This window comes from Amia ocellicauda, chromosome 9 (assembly GCF_036373705.1).
Source record: "Amia ocellicauda isolate fAmiCal2 chromosome 9, fAmiCal2.hap1, whole genome shotgun sequence".
In the NCBI taxonomy this organism is placed as follows: Eukaryota; Metazoa; Chordata; class Actinopteri; order Amiiformes; family Amiidae; genus Amia; species Amia ocellicauda.
In genome coordinates, this window is record NC_089858.1 from 35,919,004 (window position 1) to 35,942,011 (window position 23,008).

The 23,008-nt window shown below is 44.7% G+C and overlaps 2 protein-coding genes across 3 annotated transcripts; one reads left to right on the top strand and one right to left on the bottom strand.

Moving 5' to 3' along the window:
- Positions 1-1,256: 1,256 nt before the first annotated feature.
- On the top strand, positions 1,257-5,427 carry ppiab (peptidylprolyl isomerase Ab (cyclophilin A)). The gene is made up of 5 exons (XM_066714294.1): positions 1,257-1,432; positions 3,899-3,929; positions 4,346-4,434; positions 4,711-4,883; positions 5,090-5,427. Exons 1-5 carry the CDS (start codon positions 1,364-1,366, stop codon positions 5,220-5,222), a joined length of 495 nt encoding a protein of 164 aa, XP_066570391.1. The 5' UTR covers positions 1,257-1,363; the 3' UTR covers positions 5,223-5,427.
- Positions 5,428-7,412: 1,985 nt separating this feature from the next.
- LOC136759343 (SH2 domain-containing protein 6) lies at positions 7,413-21,358 on the bottom strand. 2 transcript variants are annotated; one of them, XM_066714296.1, is made up of 20 exons: positions 21,219-21,358; positions 20,871-20,965; positions 19,103-19,128; positions 18,556-18,590; positions 18,380-18,417; positions 16,658-16,748; positions 16,422-16,501; positions 16,023-16,080; positions 15,488-15,589; positions 15,128-15,156; positions 14,840-14,870; positions 14,612-14,693; positions 14,208-14,238; positions 13,930-13,951; positions 13,361-13,460; positions 12,993-13,030; positions 12,723-12,766; positions 12,487-12,570; positions 10,084-10,242; positions 7,413-9,974 (listed from the first exon to the last, which is right to left on the bottom strand). In XM_066714296.1, exons 2-20 carry the CDS (start codon positions 20,871-20,873, stop codon positions 9,858-9,860), a joined length of 1,170 nt encoding a protein of 389 aa, XP_066570393.1. In that variant the 5' UTR covers positions 20,874-20,965; positions 21,219-21,358; the 3' UTR covers positions 7,413-9,857. The 2 variants fall into 2 exon arrangements, with proteins under 2 accessions (XP_066570393.1, XP_066570394.1); XM_066714297.1 differs by lacking the exon at positions 21,219-21,358 and having other exon boundaries at positions 20,871-21,089.
- Positions 21,359-23,008: the final 1,650 nt, after the last annotated feature.

A 23,008-nucleotide genomic window follows, 5' to 3' on the forward strand; every position in this document is an offset into this window, starting at 1 on the left:
ACTAGCAGCATTAAGATAAACTTTTGAATTCATTCAAATATTTACGACAGACAGACCTTTTAATTCTTGTATTCTTCCGTCACCTGTACATATGTACAATTTGCGTTAATTCTGCAGTGCAATAATACTTTTGCCCTAATTCCCACTGACTCCAGAATAACTCCTGTTGAGCCGCTGTTCAGGATTCCTCCCATTCACATGCACCCAACAGAAACTTAAAAATTAAAATACATACAGCTACAAAAATAAAATAACCAACATATTCAATATTATTAGCCTGCCTCATAATCTTCGTATATATATGTAAAAGTTTACATAGCACTTAATTTGCTCACTTCATATATATTCATCCTTATTTCATTGCAGACGCCCTAGTCCAGGGCAAAAGTGCAAATCAGGCCTAATACAAATTAGTTTCAAAATTACATAAGTGGACGGGTAAAATATACAGTTAATATAGAATAAATGTCGTATATCCTAATTCTAATAGTTAACAAGTGCAGACAAGATTCGCTGAAGTTATATTGCTAACATACACAAATATCAGGTGTTTTTATGTGTTTTATATTTGAATACGGCAGGTTTTAATACTTTTATACCCGATCGATTATACCATTATCAGACAGTGGAATATCAACAGTAATTCCTACATTTACTTTTTATGATAGGCCTTCATAACATGGGAGGTGTACAATGACGTCACAGACGGGGTTTCCTACAAGAGCTACAAAATAAGTACAAGTTCTAATTTACAAAACGACTGTGTTAATTACAGATACCACAGTCTGGAATTAATCGTTTGGATGTTCTCTCCGAATGATGATTAATGTATATTTCCCACACAAGTCATGATGCGGAGCTAATTATATAAATAAATAAATTACATGCGCACTACACTGAACGCAGAGTATACAGTTACTGGCGCCATTACGAAAGGCAACCGAGAGTGGAGCCCTAATGGCCGCCAGTTTCCAGACATTTTGAAACAAGCTACTGATGGTTGGGTGGATAAGGCCCGCCCATCGACTATATTTGAATCTGATTGGACAAGCGACTTGGCCATCATTCACAAAGTTCCCTAAAAGTCACAGCTCTTGCCTCTCACTTCCGCTCACCGCCTTCTGAGGCGGAGGTTGGGGTGTATCTGCCTGTCTGACGTGTCATTGGCTAAGCGCTACGCCACTCAATGAATCGCCTTCTCCCCATTGGCTGAGCCAGTCTCCGGGGCTGACTTTCACCGTATAAATGTTCAGCCTTAGCCGGCACCCTTTTTGTTCCGATTCAGCTGTGGCACGGCTCGGATTGTGACTGAATCCCCAATTGAAGTGCTTTAGCAGGAAACCAGAACCCCACATCTTCAAGAATGGCCACCCCACAAGTCTTCTTTGATATCGCCGTTGATGGCAAAGTGATCGGTCGAGTGACCATGCAGGTAAATGTGTGCTTTGAGCTCTGCGGCAAGCAGCTCTCGGGTCTTGCTGCTTCTCAATCTGTAATCGCGTACGGATGTGATCCAGCGTGCTTGCCTGCGTGTGGCTGCTGGGGGTCGTGCTGTGTCCCGGTATGGATGCAGCTGCGCATCAATTTATCCATATCGGGGTAATAAGGTACACGTGCTTAAATGTCCGCAGGGCTTTAATACGCGACTTGATGCAGCGGCCCCCCCTCTGTGCGGCTTGCTCTGCCGCAGTGATGCATTCGCTCAGGTATTGATGAGGTGATGTGACGTAACTGCAGGGTGGGAGCTGGAGCACATTTTAATCTACATTTTCGTTGGGCATTTGCCGGTGGAATTAAAATGCAATGCATTTGTAGAACGTGAATGTATGCAACATGTTTAAATTGCCTTAAGTGATGTGTAGAGTGTACGGAAAACCGAATTCTGTAAGAATTGCGTGTTTTCTGTATCCCGGTCCAGTTGGTCTTATTTGTATTAAGACGGGCGCCATTTTCATTGTCATCCGTGCATGCCGCGGAAGGGGCCATTTTGGGGGAAAACCTCTGCTTTCGAGCAGTGGGCTCGAGGGTGCGTGGTGTCCCCGCGCGGCGCCGCGTGCCTCGGGGGTCGTGGCGGGGGGTCGCGGTGCCCTGCTCGCGGTCAGACGCTCGCAGCCGGGCGGGGTCTTTTGTTCTGCAGCAGAAATGCCGAGTTGGGGAATGGCGTCTTGAGCAACCTGTCGGCACTCCCTCGGCTTCACGCATGGACGTATTCGCCGATAGTCGCTATCGGACGATCTTCCAGGATCACGGCTTTAGACTAGACTGGGGTGGCATTAGGGCGCTGCGCGTCTCTGCGGTGGCGGGCCGACGTCACGCAACTGCCCGCGCTGGGAGACGCGCGTTTCCTGCTTCTGGGGACCCCGCTGCAGCGCGCGGCGTCTTTGTTGGCAGAGCGGCTGCGCGTGGGCGAGCCTGGGCCTCCGCGCGGGGGGAAGAGCAGCTTCATGTTCAAACTGCCAGCGAGTAGCGGCGGGGCCTCTGCGGGGCCTCTGCGGGGCCTCTGCGGGGCCTCTGCGGGGCCTCTGCGGTGCCTCTGCGGGGCCTCTGCGGTGCCGCTCCTGGGGCGGGCGGGCGGGCCAGTGATCGCGAACATGTAGGGTCTTGGCTGGCGGGAATGAAGCGGGCGCGGCTCGGTCGCTTCTCCAGAAGAACCGAGGCGGCGTCACTTCAGTTGGATACCAGATGCCTCCCATGCGGGGGGGGGCAGATGCCCCGGGGGGGGGGGGGCTTCCCGCAGTCGGCGCGCGGGCCGCACTGTCACTGTGCGCGCGGGAGCAGGCCGCGTGCAGAGCCTCTGTCTGGCGCCGGCCCGCGCGCTGCCACGTGCTCGGCGCTTCCTATAGGGGTGGCGTCACGGGGGGCGGGGCCTGTCGCGCCGGGCTGTCGTGACTCGGGCGCGTCCTGCTGCCGGTTCGGCGGAAAACGCAGCGAGTGAGTGTGCGGGGCTGCGGGGTCCCCTCCCCCACTGGCGGCGAAGTTCATATGCTATGGGCGCATAGCTGTATTCACCCCCGTCCCCCCAACGGCGAGCCTCGGGTCTCCGCTCAACGACCTGTTAACCCCGAGTCTGCGGACTCTCACGGTAGACAACATGGCTGCCATGGAGTCCTGCCGCCTGCACTGCGGGAGAACAGGGTCGCGTTCATGGCCCCGGAGACCAGCTCGTTTGAGATTAGAAACTCGAATCATGCGTGAGGGCAATTGAATTAATTTTAGAACCATTAAGTCAATTGCATTAGAGTATTGAAGCAGGATCTAAAGCCTACAGCTAAAGAATTAAATGTTAACCTTCAGTACATTTTCAGATCCTATGTCTTACTGTCCAACATTCCTGGCTGATTTCTGTCCTGCCACTAGTGGATACACTTCAGTCTCCAGGGTTTGCTTTATTCAGCACCAATTTCTCATGCTATAGAAAGATGCTGCTTTACTTTCTCCCAAGTCTCCCGTTTACAACTGCTTCAGATGGATAACAACTCTTAAAACTGGTTTGCAATCCAGACCGAGTACTCTGGGTTGGGTGCCCCCGGCTCGGGCGCTTCTCTCCGGGTGTGCCGACACCGCCCATGGCTTCCTCTGGCACAGCTGCGTGTGGACCGCAGGGAAACGGCAATGAACTTCCCCTCTGGCGGCAGCAGCCATTGTGCCCCATGCATGTGGGGCGTGCCTCTAGGTGTAGACTCGTGCAACCCCCCCTGCTTTACTTTGTCACGCTATCCGCACTATTCATGGACAATACACTGTTTTTCAATAGGGTTAAAGCTGTAGTTTTAACTGTAGAGCAGTAGAGGGTGTCTTTTCCAGTGTAGCAGTCTGACAATGTTTAGCATTCATGGGTATTTCTGATGTAATCTTAACCATCTCACTGACTTCATGATTTTTTTCTCCTTCTCCATAGCTGAGGGCTGACAAGGTCCCAAAAACTGCAGGTATGATTTTTATTCCTCCCTTAAGTGTCTGTAGTGTAGAGGCACCTGGCTGAGCCCATCACTTCCCTGCTCACTGTGCCACACTTCTTGTTGTAACTGATGCCTTTGAAAGCTGGTCTTCCTCCCTCTGGCACCCCCACTTGCTGTAACTCAAACCAGTGGCATTGTTCAGTCCAGTATGGCTGTCTGTTTAGTTGGGCTAATGCCTTGAGTGTAAATGTGTTCCTAGGAATCTTGAATCTCCTCTCATCTTGGTAGATGAGGATATACGGTCTCTTGACTGCAGATGTTTTGTGGTTCCTGGTTTGATTTCTTTTAATTCCCTTTCCAAAGCAATTGCCCTAGTGTTAGTCCACTTATACATGAATAAACTATTAGGTGAATATTGTTCTGATGTCTGTCCCTTTGGTCTGCAGAGAACTTCCGTGCCCTGTGCACCGGAGAGAAGGGCTTTGGCTACAAGAACTCCAGCTTCCACCGTGTCATCCCAGGGTTCATGTGCCAGGTGAGCTGGGGGCAGCAGCAGTGGCAGGCTGGCTTTTTGGGTGGTGGGGCGAGTCGGAGATCTGATCTGTACAGTGAAGGGGTATTGTAAGAGGATGTGCAGATTTCTGCGTGTTCCCAGAGAATCTGATGGGTCTTCACTGTAGCAATTGTACGAGAAGTCCTGAAGCTCTTAGTGAATAGCTGTGTGTGGTGGCCTTAAGTTAATTGTTTCTGCTACTAATTGTAATCTCATTTTCAATCCTCCTGTATGAAATGTCCCCCTCTCCCTCCACAGGGCGGCGACTTCACAAACCACAACGGAACTGGAGGCAAGTCCATCTACGGGAACAAATTTGCAGATGAGAACTTCGTTCTGAAGCATGAGGGGCCAGGCACCCTCTCCATGGCCAACGCTGGGCCCAACACCAATGGCTCCCAGTTCTTCATCTGCACAGAAAAGACCGCCTGGTGAGTGCCAGCCCGACCCGGGTGCTGCTGGGAGTGCCTGTGCAGAACTGTACATGCAGTAGTCGTGTAGAATAGCCATTCAAAGACCCGGAATGTTGTCACAACTTCAATGACTGCCCCTTCATTCAGAATAGCAACTGCATTGTAGGTTTGTTGCCAAGACTTCCCCCTCAGCCCAGTCCTAACCTCTCCCCTGTTCCTTCCAGGCTGGACGGGAAGCACGTCGTGTTCGGCAATGTGGTCGGCGGCATGGACATCATCCGGAAGGTGGAGGGCTTCGGCTCCAACAGCGGAAAGACTTCTGCTAAAATCACCATCGCAGACTGTGGCCAGCTCTGAGCCCCTTGACCTCCAACCTCTGACCGCTCACCCTTCGCATTCCCATTTGCAAGCCCCGATGGAGATTTTTTTTTTTTTTTTTCACCCCCCCACCTCTCCTCCCATCCCCTAGTCTGTCTTGAGTGTTGCTACCTTGTGGCACTTGATTTGTTTTTGTTTATAAACAATTTAAAATAAAGTGGGGGCAAAACTCCTTTAAATGGAATTCGGTCTGGCTGGTTATTTGTTTTCTTGGCAGGTCCAGGAGAGAACTGCTGCACGGCTTACATGTGTTCAGTCTCCATTCAGGGCTCGACTTCCCTCATTGCTTTTAAATGACGAAGTTGCTGTGCTTGTGCCGACTGCCTGGTAGCTTTTCCTGCCTCATTTGTGCTCTTGACTTGCCTAAGCAAGAGATCTGATGCTTGAATTTACAGTGAGGGAGAGAGGAAGGTGATTTGCCCCCCCCCCCCCCCATAAACCAGGTGCAGGTAATGGTAAAGGGCACCAAGCCACAGGGGCATGACTGGGTGTCTGGGTCAATTTATTTTTTGCACAGGTACAAGTGAGGTAAAAGTTGTCTGGTGGCATGGTTGGCCTCTACTGGCTATGCTAATGTGGTTGGAGGGCTCTGTATGATGCCTTGCTTTGCTGTTCTGTGCCCGCTGCATGTATTTCTATGCAACCCTGCCTAGATGAACTTGTATCTGCAAGTTCTTGGTGGGATTTGTGCTCTACAGGTTGCCAGAGTCCTCTGTTCAGTTATGGCCATGTGCGTTTTGGTAATGTGCACCTTGGCCTGAACATCTGACATTTAATGGGGGAGGGGACAGGCTGCACAGTGGAAAAGTATGGATTGATGTCCTCTCCAGGCTGCAGCTGCTCAGTGGTATCTTCCATTTGTCTGTGGGAAGTGTGCTGGAGGCAAGAAGGCAGTGGAGCGTGACTGGGTTTGCAGCAGTGGGGTGCAGCTGCCATTCTTCAATCTCCAGCTGCTATAGGAAGTCTGCACTGTGCACTTCAGGCACAGGAGTAAAGTTGCAAACCCAGCAGTGTATAAAATAACCCTGCAGCTGCGTCTCCCACTCGGTGGGGGGGGGGGGTCGGCCTCAATACTGCTGTAAGTTACACCGGTATACTGCCCTAGTACCTGAGGCAGGAATGGCATTTCACCTGCTGACACTAACTTTTGGTTTTCTCCCTCTAAAATTAAAGTTCATGCATGTTACTAATTTATACATTTACTATATTCCAAATATATAATGAACAGATGGGAATCTCCTACACCAAATTATCACAATCTCTGGACATGAACATGTTTCAATAATTCCCCATTTATTAATAAATCTCATTATTTCTACACACATATAATTGTTTACTAATGTGTTGCTACTTGGCTTTTTATGTCTGTTTTCATCTCTATTCCTTTACCATTTACAGTGGCAGCAGACATTTAAATGGAGACACTGGAATATAAAAAGCAAAGTGGTGATATAAACATAAATGGATGAATGCTGAAATAAATGTGCTGCTGTGCAGATGTATAGATACAATTTAGTTATTTATTAATTCCAATATTTATTAATTTTAATTAGCATGAGCGTCCTCTGTAACTAAATGGATCATGTTAGCTAAGGAAGCATCTAGTCGGGATGGAGGTGGGTGAGAGGTCCAGACAAGACCAGTGCTGCTCTGTCCAGGTGTTGTGGGGTTCCCAGTGTATGGTATCAGTCAACAGCACAGTTAATACTAGTTTTCAGCCCTGGTGCTGCAGTCCCCCGGTGCCTTCAGGTTTGTTTGGTTTGCTATTAATTGCTTAATTGGAAACTCAATTAAGCCCTAATTGCTTAATTGAAAGCATTCAGCTAGTTCTGTGCCAGCTGAGGTCTTGAATATTTTGAACAATTGGAGGTGGTTCAGGTGAGAGACGGAGAGAAATTAAAGTATTGCAGCTTAATTGAGTTTCCAAAGCATGCCAAGTAATGCATCTCTGGTGGAACAAAAACCTGAAAAATCAATTAATCAGGTGTAAAATCAAACAATCAACATATTTCTATCTACATATTTAATTATTACTATTGAGATAACAGTCCTCCAGCTGATCAGTCCATCCCTTAAACTGTTTTTAAATACTGTAAGATTGGATCACAATCAATTTTAAATAAATAGAATCTAACTTTGGTAACCAGAAATGGAAAAGCAAATAATCACTTTGAAGTGAAAGTTTATAATTGATATTAAAATAATAAAGAAGTTGGAAACACAAGTAGGATTTTGGCGCCACCCCGTGAGGAAGAAAAGTATCGGTTTACAAATTACCCAAATTTGCAACCCTGCAGTGTGAAGAAAACCAGCCGTTTTAACCCTTGCAGACCGAGCTGGTTTCTGTAATGTGAACGCAGGCCTCCAGTGAAGCCCAATACTGACTGCTCACAGAACCCGTTTCAGAACAGGACTGTATTTCATGACTATATTTGATTTATGTTGTTCTTGTATGTGGTTTATATTGCTTAATGAGAATATTTATTGCTCATCAATTTACATGTTATTATATTATTTACTATTATTTATTTATTGGCAGTCACTCTTATCCAGGGCAACTTACAGGTTACACAAGCAAATGCAGCGTTACAATTCAATACAAAATCAAATTAAGAATGAATACAAAATACAATTAAAATTAAAATGTATATGTTCAACTAAGGAAATTACTTGTTTTATTATTCAAATATTGATTGCACAAAAACAATTTGGTTATTTAAAAAAATAATCTCACACACACACTATATATATATATATATATTATATATAAACCTTTTGAAAAAATATACATATATTCAACTAATCCCAAATAAGAATAATTGAAATTATTAGTCTCAGTTGGTAAATCTGACCTCAGCAGCCAGTGTAGCTGGTTACTGATGAAGGTTAAGAAGCATTTCAATTTGCATTCAGCATCATTACACTACTGTTAAAATTTATTTATTAAGAGTATATTTACTATTTATAGTATTTCAATGACTAAACACACACACACACATATACTGTCATTTTGTTATTTTCAAAGAATGGTTATTTTGTTATATGCATTTAAATTCACAAACCATATTTAAGACTATATATATCCAGTCTGGTCAAACTCACAAAGGGACTGCAAACTAGTGCAGTGGTTTGTTTATTTTATTTCTCTCTTTACAACCTATATTGTTATTACCTTGCAGCATGATTCCATAAGTAATATGGCACAGCAGGGAAATGTGTAGGAGCAAAACACTGTGAATCAGATGAAAGGCACTTACACAGTGTGTCAGAAAGGAGGCGTGTTAGAGAGGCAGTGTGAAAGTGAGGCAGTGTGAAAGTGAGGCAGTGTGTCAGAGAGGCAGTGTGTCAGAGAGGCAGTGTGTCAGAGAGGTGGTGTCGTAGTGCTGGTGACATCAGTCCAGAGGTCGCAAAGGGGAGAGAGGGCTGTACAGTGATTCATATTGTAAAATGCTGAGCCTTCTATCACTGGTGTTGCTGCGGGGCTGCAGTGTGCGGAGGGGATTCTTCAGGAGATCATGCAGTACAGACACAGAAAACTGTATAAACCATCACCCCGCTTACAATCAAAAACAACACGATTTGAAGGAAAATCAATTCCAGAAAATAGAATGTATATAGTTTAAAAATGTGCTAAGATGGATAATTAAAACCTATATCAGAATAACTGGGAAAAAACCAAATATATATAGAATTAAATAAATGTAATGTCATGTTGTTGAACACTGTAGTGTTGTTCAGAGGATTGCAACGCTCTACATAAAAACATTGTATATAGTAATTCAGTCCCCGCTACTTGACATATACACGCCGCAGTATCGATATACCTGTATATGTTGATGTACACTCGTATATAAGTAACCAGAGACAGCAGCAGAGTCTACTCAAAGACACTGTAAATACATGATCATGATCATCGCAGGCGTGAGCCACAGTAACATGAGTCAGAGCAGCGGCCAGCACGACTCCCCAGAGCCTGAAGGGCCACTCACCAGCTACAGAGGGCCTCTCCCAGGTCTCAGCACCAGAGCACACCTGCAGCACTGTGGCTGTGCTGTAGCAGGAGTGTGCTGTGCTGTGGTGGGTGTCTTTGCTCTGGTCTCACCTTTACCCTGTTTCCCCATTTCCTGCAGGGAGGGAATGGATCAAGATGCTCCCGTGTGTTCTATTGGGGTTCATATTCCGGGGCTGATGTGGTGGGCTGGTCATGGACTTTAGCCGGCTCACCCCGTGTCTTCCCTCGCACATGCAATGCCACAGAGAAAGGAGGGATTTCCAGTCGTTGTGGTTGTCGAAACACAGTCCGTTTTACTCTTGGTTTCAACAGGGGTGAGGTGACGTGGAATCTGTCGGGGGAGCTACAGTCCTGTATGTAGACAAGTGCCTTTGTTTACCTTGGCTTTCTGCTAACTGTTTTCCTCCTCCTCCCTCCACAGGCTGGGACAGGCGTTCAGCCCTGTTGTCACAGGCACTCGGGTTCCCTGGGCTCCTCTCGGGACGCCAGTGCCAGCGTGACAGCTCGAGTGTTTCCGTCATTCAATGCATCCAACAGTCAGCCAGTCTGTCCGTCCATCAGTCAGTCAGTCAGTCCGTAGGTGAGGGGTTGGTCAGGGGGTGTCAGGGGCGGGCAGGGTGGGCGAGGTAGGTGGTGTTCTTGGTCTGGCTCTTACTGTCAATCAGTAGGAGGGGGTTCTTCGTGTGGTGGGAGATGATGTCCGAGAGAGTCTCAAAGAACTGGAGGAGGGAGAGGGAGAGAGAGAGAGAGAGAGAGAGACCCTGTCAATGCGGCCGTCAGTGCATGCTGGGGGCTGTGTATAATCTCTGTGTCCCAGTCTGCCCTCACCTCCTCACTCCTCTTGCCCTCCTTGCCCAGTGCGTAGCGGCGGCTGTCCTCCAGGTAGCGCACAGGAATGTTGTAGACCTTCCCCTGGTACAGCACCACCAGGGTGTAGGGCTGCCGACCCGTCTGGGCCGAGCTCAGCCTGACCAGGAACGCCCCGTCCTGTCACATAGCAGAATCGTCATTATTATTAATACACACATCAAGTTAATTATTGTGTTTATTATATTATGATTATTATTATGCATGAACACAGACAGACCACATAAATGATTATTATTATAATAATGTGAATCACTGTGCGGTCGACACTGCTCTCTATACATTCAGCGCATTTCTCTGATTTCAAACAGTGCTTCTTTGTATTTATACTGTGATTCATCTGCCAACTGTCTCCCTCCTCTCCCTCCACAGGCTGGGACAGGCCGTCAGCCCTGCAGGAATCCACCGACGGATATAAATATCTTGTCTTTATCGATAATACACTCACATGGGATCAGCATACAGAGCACGCTTACAGGAAAAGTCAACAGCCTCTGCACTTCTTAAGGGAGCTCTCATCTTTCAACACAGTTCGAGCTGTCTTAATATATTTTTTAAAAGCCTTCATTGAAAGCATTTGAACATTTTGTGTGTTGGTTTGGCAACACAAATGTCTCCCAGAAACACATGCTGAATAAGACGATAAATATTTTCAGAAAAATTCCGGGTGCCAAACAAGACGGCGTCAGTGCCTCTATAACACCTGGGCTGTTGACAAACCCACGACACCCCCTCTATAATGAACTTCAGCACATCACCTCCGGGCACCTCACACTAAGAGCACCAGGACAAGAAACGTCTTAATTTAATCTGCCATTGCTCTTTTTGACACTCATTTATAAACTATGACGTATTTATTTACTTACTTATTACCTATATATTGAAACATGCAGAGACTTTGGACTGTGTTTTATATTATTTTGCTATTGGATTGTATGACTGACATGAGACTGATATGTAATTTTTAAATTATTTTAATAGTTCTATCTTGCTTTGTATTATGTCATTATATTGTTGTGATTCTATGTCTGCACATTATCCCCCTCGGGGATAATAAAGTAGATCAAATCATAATCTCACTCTATTCAGGTTATTATAATTAACATTGTATTGTATTTTCTGATACCATTCATTAATTTTTTAAGCAATATGGTACATTCATTTTAAAGATGATTTATTTATACATATATTATCATTTTGACCAATCATAGTAGCTTACATTCAGTTTCAATGTAGGATTAATTTGGGTAAAATGTAATAATAATTATTATAGCACATTTAGCTGCACTTTATGAGGTGCCATTAAATGCATTATACATTGTTTAATTTATAAACATGTGGTTTATTTATATATAAATGTTTAATATTAATTAGTAGCTTGAGTAATAGTATACATTAAATCATAATGTATTGATGTATATATATCTATATTATATATATATATAGATATGCGTTTAATAGATACAGTTGATGATTTTGCAGTGTGGTTAACATATACAATGATGTTCAATTTAAGATGACCACTAAAGTTCATTTCTTATTTTTCTTCCTCTACTATTTTCTATTATTATATATATTTTATATTATTTTTAGCTCTGCTCAATTAAATAATGAAATGATGGGTTAATTTCTGAACAGCAGGGTTCATATATAAATAGTGTTGCTAATTAATAGTCTGGTTAACATATAAGTAGTGTTGTTAACATATACATAATGTAGTTCTTTAATAGTGTGGTTAATATAGTGTAGTTAATTAGTGTAGTTAATATAAATAATATACTTAATTAATAGTGTGGTTAATATAAATAGTGTAGTTAATTAATAGTGTGGTTAATACATATTCAGTATTTATAAATATGCATTATTCTTACTATCACCAGTAGTTGGAGTGTTGTACTATACATTCAAATATTAGTTTCTGTTTAGCTATATGTTGCACTTGAGGTCATTCGGCTGTTAATTACAAAAGTGTGGTTGACTGTTTTTAAAAGGTTATTTATTATCAACCCACAGAAAATCAATGAAGTGCTAGACACCAAATAATCATTTTAATTCAGTTCAATCCACTGGACTCTTTATCATCATCTCTGTATGCTACATCAAGAGTTCAACACATTGGGCACATATATACTGATGAGTGGGTGTAGTTTAATTAGTGAACTGTAACCAGAGAATACCGACAGGTGTGAATGATGTCAATCAAAACTGTAAAACACAGACGCTTGATACGGGTCTTTATCGTCTTTCAAGACATTTAAGTGCTGATCAGTCTCAGTGTGTCAGTGGGTCAGTCTCTGTGCCAGTGTCAGTGTGTCAGTGTTAGTGGGTCAGTATGTCAGTGTGTCAGTGTCAGCATGTCCTTACCTTTTTGACTTTGTGGAGCACTGCTTCTGCAGTTTTGCGATCACAGCTTCCTGCAAACCACTCCTTGCCCTGCAGGTTGGCCTCCTGGGGAACCAGCATCGTCACAATCAGCATCCTCTCAGTAACAGTACCCCCACACCCCAATTAAAAAGGAATAATAATAATAATAATAATAACACTACATAAACATCACAGAGAAGGGAAGGCAGGCCAAATTAAATGACTGACACACCCACCTCTGGCCCTGACAGGAAGGACGACCTGGGCGGTGTGTGATTGGCTGTTGTGGGAGAAAGTAAGTATTAGAGTAAATAAATAAATAAATAGAACGGGGGAAAATGATGAGCAGACGGGACTGAAGGAGTCTGTCACTCAAAAACACTGCAGATCTCTGGTGGGGAGCCGAGCTCGTGCCCATTAGTGACGAGCAGAAGCCGACATGTTAAACGTAGGACATCGAACAAGTTATATAAAGAGAAGGACACAGGGATACAACATGCTCTTACCTCCGGGACTGTCCGCCAGGGCTCTGGGGATTGGAGGGCTGTGGGGACGGAATGGGACAGACACAGGGAGAGTCAGGTTTCTGTGCTTTTGTTTGCTCTTTTTCTTTCTCTATTAAATGAAGACAGCATGTCCAGTTTTCCTGCAATCCCCCCCCCCCCGATGCAATCATGATTCATGCACAACCTGCAAACCGCCAGACTGAACCCCACCAGACTGTATTATATTACTGTATCCATCCATGCATCCGTTTTCAATAACCATATAATACTACATTCTAGTAATCAATCAGTCAATCAATGTATGTAACTCGCTGACACCTTTGTCCAGGGACACTAAAAAACACCCCTCTCGGCCCGGCCTCCCCTACCTGGGCTTGGGCTCTTTGAGTTGGGAGGGCAGGGGGGGCTTGGCTGTTGACGTCAGGGGGGGCACCTTGATTGGGAAAGACGTCCTTCTGGCTTCCTGACCTGTGAGGGGGGGTGGGGGGGAGAGGAGATCTGTATAGTAAGCAGACGCAGAGATCAGTGTGTTGATTTTACCTGCGAGAGTCTGATCCCATTAAGTATAGAGGGACATGAGGAGAACACAGCCCCTGGCTTGGCTATGTTCACAGTTTCGTTGGTCTCAGACCGGCGCTGCTAATTGCCTGAAGCAAAGTGCAACACATAAAAAATAAAAACTACATTCACGTGATGCTTCTTTTGACTTCATGTCCAGATAATTTCCGCTAACAAAGCTGATCTGCTAGTTAGAAAAAGGAATGCACATTTTCCAACTGGAAAACAAGTGTTTGCCATTTTCTTCCGGTATAGGCAGTAAAAACTCAGAGTTCTAGGTTTGTGCAGCATTTGTGTAAGTGTGTAGTATGTAGTGTGTAGTGTAGGGTGTAGTGAGAGAGGCTGGCCAGAGAGAAGAGGATCTGGGGAGGCACTGTACCATCACTGGGCAGGTCCACCTTCTGTGAAAAAGACAAGAGAGAGAGACACATGACATCAGACAGCACTCAAGAGTCTCCAGCTCACCAGGAGTGATGGGTGTTGTCACAGGCACAGGCTGGTCTCTGGAGCCTACCTGTCCCTAATCACACACTAATGGTGCACAGGTTATGCACAAAACCAATAAGAATAAAAGAGAAAACTTTATATGTCTGTGATTATCAATCATTTCGTAACCATCTTAAAAAAAAAAAAAAAAATCACTCGGGAGATACGTACAGACTTGGCTCTGGGAATAGGGGGCTTCGTCCTGCAAAGGGAAACCCAACAGAGGGAGAGAGGATGAGAGAGAAAGAGAGTGTGTGCATTAATAGCGGGCTATAATAAAAAGACATCCCGGCAGTGTTTTCATTCCTGACGGGTTCAGTATGGTTGCAGTGACTGAGGAGGATGATACAGCTCATTTCTGTGGGGAGGATGTGCGAAAGCTCAAATCTTTCCCCTTCAAGGATCAGTTCAGTGAGTTCACATTCATTATATTATTTTTATTTATGACATTTCTCATAAAGGCTGCACCCTGGAGAGATCTCTTTCCCCTTCAAAACCACACCGAGGTCAGCAGCTCTCTGATGCTGCGGCTCCTCCTGCCCAACTTGCTCTCGCTCCTCGGGGGGGTTACTCACATGGGGAGGGGTCCACCCCGGGGGGCCGAAGCTGGAAAAGGAGGCGTCGGCTTGGCAACCACTCGAGGGCTGGGGGGTTGTGCTGTGTGACGGGGGGGGGGGGGGGGGGGGGGGGGGGGGAACACAGGTGATCACCCAGTCAAAGAAGCAGGAGACCTACCTACACAGACACACACAGACACACACACACAGACACACGGCAGGGAGAAGGGCGTCAGTGGGACTCACCGGGGTTCGGCTCCAGGTACAGTTCGTCATCCTAAAGCAAGAGACCGACCACAGTGTTAATGAAACGCCACTCAAGAGATCGCCTATAGGATGGGCATCACAAGCAATTAACATAGATAAGTATGAAAGAATAAATATATTTTACAATGGGAACTTTTTGCTTTTTATTTTTCATCCCAATGCGTTACCCAGCCCAGGCATCACACACACAATAGTAATTAAAAAAGACTGAAAACATCCGGGCGCTCTGCAGTACTGCTCTAACAGCTGTGCAGCTGCGTGTCTCACCTGGCCTTCGTTGGGGTCCAGGTACACATCTGGAAGAGCAGAGGGAGACGGTCAGTGTGAGGGCGGTGCAGCTCTGCAGCGCTGGCCTGTTACTGGTAACACTTAACGCTTTTACACCCTCATAGCGCTGCTGTGTTTTAAACGGGCAGAGAGACCAAGCCCGATACAGAACAGGGAAGACACTGAGCCCAGAGCAATCAATCAATCAACCAACCCAAAAAATGATCCAAAGCAAAAATGAGCACTGACAGGCACACTGGCACTGTGTGGCCACAGTGGGGTGCCACCGTGCAGGAACTACAATCCTAGCAGGCAATGGGGCCAGTTTGCAGTCCAGCCCACCCTACCAGTGCCCCTCACCTTCCTCTGGCAGCGAGGCTGAGCCCTGCGCAGGCCGAGGGGGAAGGATCTGTTTTGGGGGAGTCTTCTTTCCTGGCTTGTCCTTACGGTTCACCTGAGGGGCTGAAGGACAGAGAGACAGATTGTGAAAGATGTAGAGAGAGATTGAGGGGAGAAGACAGTATTGATCTCAGCCTTGGCCCGTTTTTTCATTTTTATCTGGGGGGGTGGTTATGTTTAATAGATAATGTGATGAAAAATGTGGGTACGTTCTCAGAATAGCAGCTCAAACGTGGATAAAAGCATCGCCCCATCAAATACATGATCAAGAAGGTAAATCATAAAAATAGTTATCAATAATAATATTATTATTATTATTATTATTATTATTAATAATAATAATAATAAACTCTACTCCACAGGCAATAGCAGGGTATTCCAGAGATCAGGGTAATTTGTTTAATTTCAATGCTGCAGTTAGCATGCTGGTCACTTTGGCACACAGGGAGTGAGTTTCTCAGGGTCGGGGAGTATGGAAGGCAGATCAGGGCCTCACGGTTGTTGGCGCTGGGGTCAATGTATGTGTCATCTGCATCCTCCTGCGGCTCAGGCTTCTGCGAAAACAAAACTACAGGTGAGACACAGGCTCTGCATATTTCGGGTGTGCTACCAGAGATTTAATTTAGTATTATTATTTTGGGTGTAGTTAAAGTAATATGTTTATTATACACAATATACACAAATAGATTTTTGGCATTTCAACATATTTGTTCAGCATTATATAGTGTGTACAAGACTCACAGTGCTTGGAAACTATTCTTATTTTCAACCCAGACAGACCGGCAGAGACAGACCGATGAACTGACGAACACACACGGACAGAGAAACAAACTGACTGACACACATGCAGAAAGACAGACAGACAGACAGATAGGTCGGTTGGTCGGTTGGTTACCGGGGTTTTCCCTGGCTGTGCTTTGATAGGCCGGGGGGGCGGCGCCGCCTGTCTAAGGACTGGGGGGGTTGAAGTCCTCTCTGAGGAGAGAACACAGTGTGACATCACCGACACACGCATCACAACATCACAAGGGTCAGTGCTCCGCAAGAACACGGACAGCGAACAAAAACCAAACAACATGACATCATCGAAATGACCGCCCCAGGAAACAGAGCTGCTGTCGATCCCCTCACCCAGGTAGACATTCTCCTCCACCTGTCCGGGGAACACCTTCATGGCGGGGCGCTCACAGGGGGGGGCCTCGTAGGTGTCTCCGTCCTCATCCTGCAGGGGGACAGAGAGACGCAGTCAGTACAGATACACAGGGGCTCTGCTGTTTGCGTGCAGGAGAAACATGAGACTACCTGCTGCACTGCCACAAATACACTGCCATCAGGGCTACTTCCACACACTCGCAGGCCTGACCCCTGACCTCAACTACCCAGGCAGGGACAACAGACCGGGGAGGACACACAGACAGCATAGAGAGGAACAATACATCACTGCCTGCCACGCACGGAGCACTCCACAACGATTGACTGTAAACATACGTTAAAGTCTAACTTGTATAATTGCTGCATTTATTGTTCCTATTGCCATGTTCCTGAGCGCTGGCCCTGTCTGTCAAAGTGTTGGCAACACTGACGTCAATTAGTCATGCCTATAAAGCTTTTTAAAATTAAATTTTAAACTAATTGAGAAAGAGAGAGAGAGAGAGAGATACATTGAAGCTTTTGACAAGAACAGATTACAGAGACAGCGAAGAGGAAGCCAGGTGTGTGTGTGTGACTTTGTGCATGTATGCGTGTGCGAGTGTGTGGGGGAATTTTCTCTCAGGAAGTGTAGGCAGAAATAATCCCCACTGTGTGCGTTTGCAGGGGCGCATCTAAATTTGAGGCACTGATGTGTCTGCGTACAACTGTGTGTGTACGTCTACAGTAAAGTATCAACATGTAAAATAAATCTATAGATTTCAGACTAAGATATATTTAAAATACATCACCACATGTTTTTAATATTTAAAATTTTAAATACAATTTTGGGAGCAGAGAACCCCTATATTCTAGCCACTCACCTCCACCCCATGAAGTGTAAATACCCAGACCGTAACACACACCGCTGATATCAATTACTTCACATCCCACCTACTCCCCATCATCTACGGACACAAAATTTGGGCATAGAAAAAGACTGTCTGCTACCGACCTCACCTTACGTCCCCAACCAGTTTAAGAAAGGGAAAAGAGAGAGAGAGATAACAAAAGAGGCAGAAATACTATTTTATTGGATTTAGTATTTTCTTTTCATCAATAAAAACAATTCAATTTTTAATACTTGTGATTAAAAACATTGACATATTAATCCTTAAAATCACTTAAAAAATTTTAAAATCTTTGTGATTTTTAACCAAACTAAAACAATAAACTTTAAACTAAACGTGCTCAAATCAAATAAAGAAAACGTGATAAAAGCAAAAACTGCACACCAACAAAAGAGTCAAATACATTGAAAATAACAGAAAATGCATTAGACAAATTAAAAAAAACAATTAAAAAGTAAAAATAAAAAACAAACAAAAAAAAGTCTAATGCATTTTAAATTAAACCCAAAAACGGTCAATGTATTTGACAAAAAAATATAACAAAACTATACCTAAAAAGCCCTAAACAATGTGATTTAAAAACAACTTAATCTTTAAAAACAATTAAGATTCATTATTTAAAATCTTCTTTTAAAAACAATCATTCATAAAATCTTTAAAAGATCTTGAGGCAGAAAGAGGGAACTACAGAGAGACAGAGAAAGAGAGAGAAAAAAAAGAGACAGACAGACGGGCCAAGAGTCCCTGCTGCCACACACACGGACAGTCTAGACAGTGACTAAAATATCTTAGCGATCAAATCAAACACACTTACGCAGCCATCGACGGACCACCCGTAGGCTGCGCCGTTATCTGCAAAAAGGGAAGAGAAAACTGTGACGACAAACGAAACACCGAAGCTGCGACGACAGAGTCACACCCATCAATAAGAAGATCAATAACACAATAACACAGGCCAGGCACTGCAACCGACCAATGAGATGGCCTTACCTATCCTTCTGGGCGGGGCTGGGGGAGGAATATGCCTGGGAGACAGAAAAACAAAAATCAAGGGGGTCAGCGCAGAGGTCAGAGTTCAACAAGCCAGAAGGCGCCGTCAGTGTTCTGTAGATACCTGTAGGCCCCTCTATAGTGAAGGTAATTTAAACTACACACACACAAAGCACAGAGCCTGGTATTATAATCTGCAGTGCCAGTATACAGGGACTCTCTAAATTACACAATGTACCGAACAATCCTGAAACAGACAGGAATCACAGCCGTCCTACAGTTAAAATAAATCAATTTCAAAAGGAGCAGAAAGTCCTCTGAAGCAGCATCATGACAAACTGCTTGAACTGAAGATGCAGAGACCAGCTGTACTTAACCACACACCGATGACTTAGATACACAGCATTGTGGATGGGGAAATATGTTACTGGCATAGTGCTGGCATGACTGCATCATTTAAATACATAAACACAGACACACAATTGATACAACTACATTTCATTTCTTTATCCCAACCACACTGCTGGAGGTCTGCTTTGACACTTACGTGTTTTTTAACTTGCTGAAGAAACTCTGGAGGGGGAAAGAAAGAGACAGACGGGCGGTTAAAAGAGGCAAGTGCATCAAATCACTATGTTTTCATTGCTATTTTTTTTTTCCCCGTGTGCGAGACAGGCCAGCACCAACAGGTGTTATTAAAAAATGCAACTGACTGAGTGAGTGATCGAATGAGAGAAAGTGAGACAGAGAGAGACAGCTTGACAAGACAGGACAGCAAGACCTTTAAGCAAAGCCACAATCAAAAGCCTGAGGTTTCACGGAAAAATCCAGACACACAAGGAAGTTGGCGGTGTTTTTCTGCTTGGCCTCCTTGGCTCGTCCTTGATTCGAGTTAATAATCGCTTCAGGAAAAAAAAAGGGAATAAGGTAGAGAAAAGAAGTCAATAGATTAGTGTAGGAGCAAAACTGATGAGTTGTAGCCTGACTGCCAACAGGAACCGAGTGTGTTATTCTGAGCTGGACTGAGCAGGGAAGTGATCTATTAGTCAGCGCGACTCCAACGCATTTAGCGAATGATTCACTAAAGGTGGACCAAAGAAAAAATGTTAAACGTTGGAAAAGGCCAGGGGCACCGAGAAAGTGGACTTGCATCTTCAAAATGATCAAGTTGGCTGAAAGCATGCAGATGTGGGTGCCCTTACTGTAGCACGGCTGAGGGTCCATATTGTTGCAGTCACACACCGAGGGCTGCGTAACACTCAAATGCTTCCCCACCTCGACTCCACACAAGTTATTAGAAGAGCCCCCCCCAGAGGATTGTTGTCTCTTGGAGGCGCATTATGCATTTTCTCCTCTGAAGGGAGTGTGGTCTGGTACTCATCCAGACCCCAGTGTGAAGTTAAGACAGTTCCCAAACAGAGGTTGTTACATTGACATCTACAGAGCCGGACGAGGCAGCAGCAGTAGAAGAGTCACACAAGAGTACAGAACCTGGCAACACACACTTCTCTCTTCTTTTCTTCTCTTTTCTCTCAGGGAGGGGTGGGTTTTCCGGCTGCCCTGTCATGTTGCTGAGGTGCATTCAAAGGGAGAGAGAGAGAGTGCAAAGAGGTGCAAAGTGCACAGGCCGGCGCAATGAATGCGCTGCAGTCAGTACAGTAGTGAAAGGGCCGCAGCAGTCAGTCGTCACTTTGCCAGCACTGTCACTCCCCTGCCTCTTTCACTGTTTGTTCAATTAATACCACTAACACTGTCCTATTACTACAACTTCTAGCAGTGATAACGATCACTATAAAACCAAGCATAAAGAAACCCAGCTATTAGAATCCGTTTTAATGACACCGATAGAGCGCAGAAAAACACGCATCTCCTCAGTCTGTCAACAAACAACTCCTTGCAGTTCACAACAAATATCAAAATTATGAATAAAAAATACACTTTCTTATGTAATGTAACTGTATAAATTACGCACACAATACAAGAATGAACGTATTATTACACAGCGTTAAAGAAATGCAGCGCGACCTAGATTTCACAAAACACGACACATAAATGACAGCCAAAGCTCTCGTTAATACTACAATAACAGTAATAATAATAATAATAATAATAATAATAATAATAATAGTAAACTATGAGCCTCCCCACCCGTAAATTGGTAAACATGCTTTGCTCGGAGCAGCCAGGACCTTCCTCTCTCTCTCTCTCTCTCTTGTCCTTCAATCCCAGAAAGTCAAAGCCGGGCGCACAGACACCCTGCAGTCTCACGACTAATCCTCTCCCCTTCATCATTAGGATGAAAACCCATACGTTACCATTGTCTTGCTGGTGGATGTAGTGGTGCAGGGGGGGGGGGTCTCGTCTTATCTTGTTCTCAACTCATCTGGAAACTGAACCTTCTCCTCTGGATCTCGGATGCAAATAGACATTCCAACAACAACAAAAAAAACAAAAAAAAGGAAAAGAGAAAGAGAAATGGAAATAGACGATTAAAAGCAGGGCACGGTTGCCTTCACAGCCAACTCGTTTGCATATCTCCGTCTCTCCCCCGCGTTGCTCTATCCCGTTACTGCACTGTGGCCAGGAAGTACAGTTTAGAGTTCATATATATATATATATATATATATATATATAATTTAACATAAGAACAGCAGTCCGGTTACCTGGCTGAGCTGGTGCAGAGACGGGCTGCCTGCCTGGGTCAGGAACCACCTGCTGCACTTTCGGTTTGGCTGAGCGCAGATAAGATATGAATCCCGGCTCCTCGTTTACAGAAGTGGCGCTGTGTGACTCGGTTTGCTGGGCTATTTCAAAAACAAACCAGCAGCTGCTCAATCTCTGTTGCGTTATTAAGGTCTTATAGGTTGCAGATTGCAACAAAAGTTAAAATTACTTCAAAATACAGATGTTTTGTATATACAAATGTACACTCACCTAAAGGATTATTAGGAACACCTGTTCAATTTCTCATTAATGCAATTATCTAACCAACCAATCACATGGCAGTTGCTTCAATGCATTTAGGGGTGTGGTCCTGGTCAAGACAATCTCCTGAACTCCAAACTGAATGTCTGAATGGGAAAGAAAGGTGATTTAAGCAATTTTGAGCGTGGCATGGTTGTTGGTGCCAGACGGGCCGGTCTGAGTATTTCACAATCTGCTCAGTTACTGGGATTTTCACGCACAACCATTTCTAGGGTTTACAAAGAATGGTGTGAAAAGGGAAAAACATCCAGTATGCGGCAGTCCTGTGGGCGAAAATGCCTTGTTGATGCTAGAGGTCAGAGGAGAATGGGCCGACTGATTCAAGCTGATAGAAGAGCAACTTTGACTGAAATAACCACTCGTTACAACCGAGGTATGCAGCAAAGCATTTGTGAACCCACAACACGTACAACCTTGAGGCGGATGGGCTACAACAGCAGAAGACCCCACCGGGTACCACTCATCTCCACTACAAATAGGAAAAAGAGGCTACAATTTGCACAAGCTCACTGAAATTGGACAGTTGAAGACTGGAAAAATGTTGCCTAGTCTGATGAGTCTCGATTTCTGTTGAGACATTCAGATGGTAGAGTCAGAATTTGGCGTAAACAGAATGAGAACATGGATCCATCATGCCTTGTTACCACTGTGCAGGCTGGTGGTGGTGGTGTAATGGTGTGGGGGATGTTTTCTTGGCACACTTTAGGCCCCTTAGTGCCAATTGGGCATCGTTTAAATGCCACGGCCTACCTGAGCATTGTTTCTGACCATGTCCATCCCTTTATGACCACCATGTACCCATCCTCTGATGGCTACTTCCAGCAGGATAATGCACCATGTCACAAAGGTCGAATCATTTCAAATTGGTTTCTTGAACATGACAATGAGTTCACTGTACTAAACTGGCCCCCACAGTCACCAGATCTCAACCCAATAGAGCATCTTTGGGATGTGGTGGAACGGGAGCTTCGTGCCCTGGATGTGCATCCCACAAATCTCCATCAACTGCAAGATGCTATCCTATCAATATGGGCCAACATTTCTAAAGAATGCTTTCAGCACCTTGTTGAATCAATGCCACGTAGAATTAAGGCAGTTCTGAAGGCGAAAGGGGGTCAAACACAGTATTAGTATGGTGTTCCTAATAATCCTTTAGGTGAGTGTATATATAACAAACTTCATTGATTTCTCTGGTCTTGTCTCTTACACAGCTCAGTCAACTAGCATTATAGTGCTCAACACACCTTGAACATATACATTTAATAAACAAGTGTAGTTTAATTAACACTATTTATTAACTTAAATCACAGATTCACATGGAGAGTGTAAATACAGTGGCTCTCAAAAGGGTTCACCCCCCTTGGATTTTTCACTAAACACTAAATCACAATGTTGGCCGTATGTAAAGCCCGGACCTCAATTCGATTGAAAATATGTGGAAAGAGTTGAAAATTGCTGTGTCCAGATG

Excerpts from the sequence above, each read along its gene's own strand:
- LOC136759343 (XM_066714296.1), bottom strand. Across the intron at positions 16,081-16,421 it reads CACAGCCAGGGAAAACCCCG|AAGCCTGAGCCGCAGGAGGA; the intron begins GTAACCAACCGA and ends TTGTTTTCGCAG. Across the intron at positions 14,239-14,611 it reads CGGGGTGGACCCCTCCCCAT|GACGAAGCCCCCTATTCCCA; the intron begins GTGAGTAACCCC and ends TTCCCTTTGCAG.
- ppiab (XM_066714294.1), top strand. The coding sequence starts at position 1,364 with ATGGCCACCCCACAAGTCTTCTTTGATATCGCCGTTGATGGCAAAGTG. Across the intron at positions 1,433-3,898 it reads TCGGTCGAGTGACCATGCAG|CTGAGGGCTGACAAGGTCCC; the intron begins GTAAATGTGTGC and ends CCTTCTCCATAG. Across the intron at positions 3,930-4,345 it reads CAAGGTCCCAAAAACTGCAG|AGAACTTCCGTGCCCTGTGC; the intron begins GTATGATTTTTA and ends TTTGGTCTGCAG.